This window comes from Trichechus manatus, unplaced genomic scaffold, assembly GCF_000243295.1.
Source record: "Trichechus manatus latirostris isolate Lorelei unplaced genomic scaffold, TriManLat1.0 scaffold00151, whole genome shotgun sequence".
In the NCBI taxonomy this organism is placed as follows: domain Eukaryota; kingdom Metazoa; phylum Chordata; class Mammalia; order Sirenia; family Trichechidae; genus Trichechus; species Trichechus manatus.
The window spans coordinates 4,587,603-4,593,602 of record NW_004444087.1 but is presented as its reverse complement, the minus strand read 5'-3'; the positions used below and the strand labels follow the sequence as shown (position 1 = coordinate 4,593,602).

General features: G+C 48.2%; 1 protein-coding gene across 1 annotated transcript in view; it reads left to right on the top strand.

Annotated features, from left to right (window-relative positions):
* The window catches only part of DNAAF5 (dynein axonemal assembly factor 5), a 47,058-nt gene that overhangs the window by 23,015 nt on the left and 18,043 nt on the right, over positions 1–6,000 (top strand). Inside the window, exons 8-9 of the mRNA XM_004385974.2 lie at positions 2,199–2,342; positions 3,900–4,068. Of these exons, the coding sequence (XP_004386031.1) occupies positions 2,199–2,342; positions 3,900–4,068 (313 nt within the window). The remainder of the gene's footprint in view (positions 1–2,198; positions 2,343–3,899; positions 4,069–6,000) is intronic.

Genomic DNA, 6,000 nt, shown 5'->3' with positions numbered 1-6,000 from the left:
TGAGTGTTTAGTGCAGACCTCCGTGGTTCCCGTCTCTGTGGATGAGGCATGGGATTTTGGGACTATGCAACTTTGTTGTTGTGTGTCAATTCCAACTAACAGAGTAGAACTGCCCTATAGAGTTTCCTAGGCTGTAATCTTTACTGGAGCAGATTGCCAGGTCTTTCTCCTTCGGAGCCGCTGGATGGGTTGGAACCACTGACCTGTCAGTTAGCTGCTGAGCAATTAACTGTTGCGCCACCAGGGCTCCTTGATGCAGCTTTAGAACTGTTCATTGTCTTACCAAAGAGTCACGAAAGTCCTGTGAATTCACTTCCCCTTTAGTAAAGATGTTTGAGTATACGCCTCCAACACGTCTGTTTACTTGCCATATTTATAAATCACATACGTGACCACTCTCCTGACTTATTTTGCACCTTAGGAAACACATATAAAATCGACAAGTTAGAGGATGTGATAGGAAGTAAATTTAAGGAGACATTCTAGTAAATTCTTTTTGCGTGCCCGTCACACAGTCCCCACTCTCAGACCTATTTTGTAGTTGATGAGGCTGAAGCCCTGAGCGGCTGAGCAGCTGGACCGCACCACCACCACCAGCTGCCCTCTAGTCAGCTCCAACTCATGGCACCCCCATGTGTGTCAGAGTAGAACTGTGCTCCATAGAATTTTCAGTGGCTGAATTTTTGGAAATAGATGGCCAGGTCTTTCTTCTGAGAGCAACCTCTGTGTGGACTCGAACCCCTAACCTTTTGGTTAGCAGCCAAGCGTGTTCACCGTGAGCACCACCCAGGCACTCCCAACAATTGGACCAATAGAACCATTTTGGTGGTGGAGCTGAGCTCCCCCTCCTTGTTGCCCCTCCACCTATCAGGAAGCACTTTTTTTATTTTGTCCCATATAAAAATTTCTACATACATTGTTAAGTAACTCTGATTGCTCTCCCCATACTATGACAGCACACTTCCTCCTTTCCATCCCTGATTTCTCAAGTCCATTCAACTACCTCCTAACCCTCTCTGCCTTCCCATCTCACCTCTGGACAGAAGCTGCCCATTTAGTCTCTTGTATCTACTTGAGCTAAGAAGCACACTCCTCACAAGTATCACTTTATGTCCCACAGTCCAGTCCAATCCCTGTCTGAAGAGTTGGCCTCAGAAATTGTTATAGTTCTGGGCCGATAGAGAAACCAGGGGCCATGCTTTCCAGGATTCCTCCAGTCTCAGTCCATTAAGTCTGGTCTTCTTACTAGAATTTGAGTTCTGCACCCCACCTTTCTCCTGCTCCATCCGGGACTCTCTGTTGTGTTCCTTGTCGGGGCGGTCATTGGTGGTAGCCGGGCACCATCTAGTTCTTCTGGTCTCAAGGAAGCACTTTTTGAACCTCAGAATTTTATTTTTGTTAAAACATAATGTTATAGAAATATTCAAAAATTCATAAGAGTAGAGAGAATAGCAGAGTGAACCCCCACATACCCATCACTAGCTTCAACATAGATCAACTCTTTTGAGCTCTTGTTTTATCTACCTTGCTCCACTTTTTTTTTTTTTATAATAATATTTTATTGTGTTTTTGGTGAAAGTTTACACAGCGGATTAGGTTCCTATTTGACAATTTCTATACAAATTGTTCAGTGACATTAGTTACATTTTTTACAACATTCTCGTTTCCATTCTGGTTGTTTCATTTCCAGTACTCTAGTTTCCCTGCTCGCTTATCTTCTCATCTTTGCTTTAGAGTTATTGTTGACCTTTTGATCTTATTAGATGGTTTTTCAAGCTCCACTTTTTTTATGCATATTTTTTACTTTGTGTGTGTGCAGAGTGGGGAGCTGGGGTGTTTTAAAGCAAATTCAAGATATCATGTCATTTCTCTTATAAATACTATAGTCTCTGTCTTTAAAAGGTAAGACCTTGTTTTTTAACGTAACTGAAGTATCAGTAAGTGTTCAACAAAGTTGACGCTAATTCCTTAATGCCTGGGCCCTGCTCAGTTTCTCCCTGTTGTCTGTTTATGGTTGGTGGTCTGAGTCAGCATCCAAGCACTTGCTGCATTTGGTTGCTGTATATGTCTAGTCTGCAGTGTGGGCCGTGGAAGTTCAGTGTCATGGGTCTGGGGTCTGGGGTCTGACCCTTTGTGCTGTGCGTGTGGAAGTGGGGGCCCACAGAGAGCACTGACTCTGCCTCTTGTCCCCTCTGCAGAAGCGCTATCTGGAGCACCTGCTGCTCTGTGTGCAAGCCCTGATTGCTGTGTGTGGGGAGGACTGCTCTGCGTGCAGCCTGCAGCTCACGCAAGTGCTGGTGGCGATCCTGGCTGCCTCTGGTGCCACAGACCTGGACGAGAAGGTGAGACAGGTCGGGAGTACGTCTCCTTGGCTGCTTGGCCTGACAGAGAGGCAGTTGAGCCTCTGAGTAATACACCTATCGCTGTAAATCATTACTCTTGTCTTCCCAGCCTCCGGCATGCCTGTTCAAGCTGACGGGGAGGATGAGAGAGTTTAGATGTTTGACGAGTCAATCTGATGTGGCCTGGGGGTGCACAAAATCTTAGATCCCCTCCAGCTGCTGATTTGGTTTATATCTCAGGGTTGAGACGACTATTTAATCTTGGAGTCTACTGCAAAAGAAGCAAAGAAACAAGACCAGCTTAAGCCTTAAATCTGTGCATTTAAGTGTAGCTTACCGAGAACCAGTGCCTGGGGCTGACGGTCTAGAGGGAAGTCTCATCGTAATTTTGCTGTCTTTATTGGAGCCCAGTTTTACAAGATTATTTCTGTCCCATTGGTGCTGTGATTATGCTTTAGCATCTTCTAACCTCAGGTTCCCTCTGGGCTGCTAGGACCATCCAGAGCCCAGGCTGCCTCACCAGTCTCCTAGAGCTCAGAGCAGGGCTTTCTTTCTGGTTCTCTTTCTTGACAGTCCTCACCAGCCCTCTCCCTAACCTGACCATCCGTCTCAAGAGTGACAGGGGAGGCGTTTCTGTGAGATGTATGAAGCCTGCTTGCCCTCCATGGGACTTTCCCTGAAGGAATCTCACTCCTCCCTCCTTCCTGAGAGCCTGTTCAAACTTTGTTCTACTTCTCTCTTTAAGAATAACCTTTCCAAAGGGCATCTGCCTTAGGAGACAACTTGTCACTGGTAGGGCCATAAATACCAGCCAGTGCTGGAAACACACAGAGCCTGGGGCCGTGGAGAAGGAAGCTGAGCAACCAGCAGATTACAGACCACTCTGCCGGGCTGACGCTAGCCACCTCGAAGTCACTGCAGGGCCTCTCAAGGGCTTCCGAATATTGTCAGGCCCTGAGGGGAAAGGCACAGATGGCTCTGGTGGAAGGTGGAGGACCACTGTAGCACTGAGTCATCTGACCCTTTGCTCCCCATCCACAGACAGCCTCCGTGTGGTTTCCCCTGCTCGTCGGTGGGAGGCAAGGGGACTCCGGGTGTCTGTGTACGGGGTTAAGTCTGTGCATTCTGACTCTCCAAACCACCAGTCCCTCTCTCGCTCCCCTGGAGGAGCCCACTGGCACCCTCGTTCTCCTCTGTCTGCATAGTGGGGTACAGAAGCAGCTTAAGGGGCAGCTCCTTGGTGGGAGTCTTGGCACTGTTCCGCAAGGTAACCCCACTCTAGATTCACATAAAACCAGAGGACTGGCAGCTGAGTTTTTAAGGGAACATGCTTGGCTTTCTGCTTTGTCATTTGTTGTACGAGTCGTATGGGCACACATGAGTTGGAGTCAGCATTACAATCTCGTCCGCGGTCCCAGCTCTGCAGTCTGCACTCAAGAGTGCCCCTGCGCACGGCAGTGCCCACTGTAACGTCCACATTGAGTGGGTGGTCCTGAGCTGCCACTGACATGCATGGGTCTGTAGTCAGGGACCCTGAGCACCCCCCTTTCCCTCCAGGTGCAGGAGACGGTGGGCTTGCTGGCTGTGGCAGAGGGCTCTGATGGGCCCCAGGATGTCTACCAGAAGCACGTGGGCGCACTGATGGAGTGGGTGACAGCCTCGCATGGTGACTGGACCGTGTACTCCGCGGAGCTCGCGCAGTTCGGCGTGCTCATCACTCAGGCAGGTAAGCTGGCCGTGGCCGCAGGTTGCCAGCACGCCCTGTCCCTGCCAGCCAGGTGCTCCAGGTGTCAGTCTGTGGGAGGAAATAGCAGACATCTTCATCACAGGCATTGGGAAGGCAGACTGAGCTGTCATTAACTGAGGCAAAAAAAAAAAAAACAGTTGCTGTCAAGTCAACTCTGACTCATGGTGACCCCAGGTGTGTCAGAGTAGAACCGTGCTCCATAGGGTTTTCATTGGCTCATCTTTTGGAAGCAGATCACCAGGCCTTTCCTCTGAGGTGCCTCTGGGTGGACTCAAACTTTCAACCTTTCAGTTAGCAGCCAAGCACTTAACCATTTGTAACACCAAGGCACTCCTTAACTGAGGTGAATTTAAAAAACAAAAGTAATTGTCACTCTTGCTATGTCGAAGCAGTGACAAGCATTTTAAGGAACAAAAGCTTTTAAAAGTGCCAAAAACATCACATCGATGATTTCATGTGAAGTAGCTCTCTAAAGTCTGGCCAGGCACACATCCTTATGTTCAGCCTAGAAGATGTGATTTTTCATGGCCGGTTCTGTAGTTCTGTACTCTTCCAAACTTGTCTAAACATTGCTGTGGAATGTAGCGCATCCAGCCACGCTGACGTGTACAGAGTGTGCCTGCAGAATGCTGTTCGGACCCGGGCCCTCTGGGTCTTCACTGTGTTTACCCATCCTCCACAAGCCTCCAAACTCAGGCACAGCCGTGAAACGTATGTGTTGCTTGATAACGCTTTGCTTCAGCTGTAGAATGCACACTTCAAAACTTTAGCGAGGTTTTCATGAAAGAAATTACAGTGTTTGGTTCCATATACCCTGTGCTTTTCCAGGGTGTGCTATAAACTTGTCAAGCAGGTTAATTCTCTTTTGTTTTTTTTAAAGAGGCAGCTTTATTGTTATAGAGATTGTCACATTCTTTCTTTCAGACACATATAATAAGATACTCTCTACAGAAGGTTTTCTGAATCTTGACATTATTTATGTGTTGGGCCAGATAATTATTTGTTGTTTGAGGCTGTCTTATAAACTGTAGGATTTTAGCAACCGTAAAAATGGCACGGCGGAGGCATCTGACCCCCTCTAACTTCACAAAGGGGGAGGAGAATCAAGATCAACAGCCCAAGGCTGATACTTATGAGGCGTCCTCTCTTCTCCATCTTCACCAATTCTGACACCAGCCATCCCTCCCATGGCTCTTTCTGCTTCTCTGCTGGGTTTGATTATTCATTGCAATGGCCACACAGAATTCACAGACAATACTCATAATTATGGGGTTTATTAGGGAAGTAAGAGGTTACAATTCAGGTTCAGGTATGCTCAGGCTACAGCTCTTCAATCCAGACAGTCTCTTTTCAGCAATACCTGCAGGCAGGCCTCTTTGTGGCCCCTTGGCCTCTGCCCTGCTCCAGCAAGTGTTACAAAGCCCTTTTAGCTCTGCCAGTAAGTGCCCAGAGGCACCCCACTCCACCAGTAAGCCTCAGCCCGAAGGTGCTCGGCTTTCTCACTCTGCGGGCCAGGCAGTCTTCTAACCGTCTTCTGGTTCTGCTGCCACCATTTCTCTGCCACTACATCTCACCATCTTTGGTATCACAGCTATCTCTCTCTGTCTCTCTCTCTCGGTCTCCTGGTTCCAGGAGCTTCTCAGTGCAGGGATGCCAGGTCCAAAAGACACGCTCCATTCCTGGCTCTTCGTTCTTGGTGGTCGCAAGACCCTCTCCTCCCGCCTCTGGGATGGCTCATTTTAAGCCTAGCAGGATGATAAAGCTGACCAATCCCTCCGTTAGAGTTCCATATACTTTATTTGTATGGTTCCACCCAGTCATTGTGGGTGAGTCACAAAGACCATGGCTAGAAGGGCCATACTAAGCAATTCATTGCACTGCAGCAACATCCCTGGCCTCCAATTACTGGAT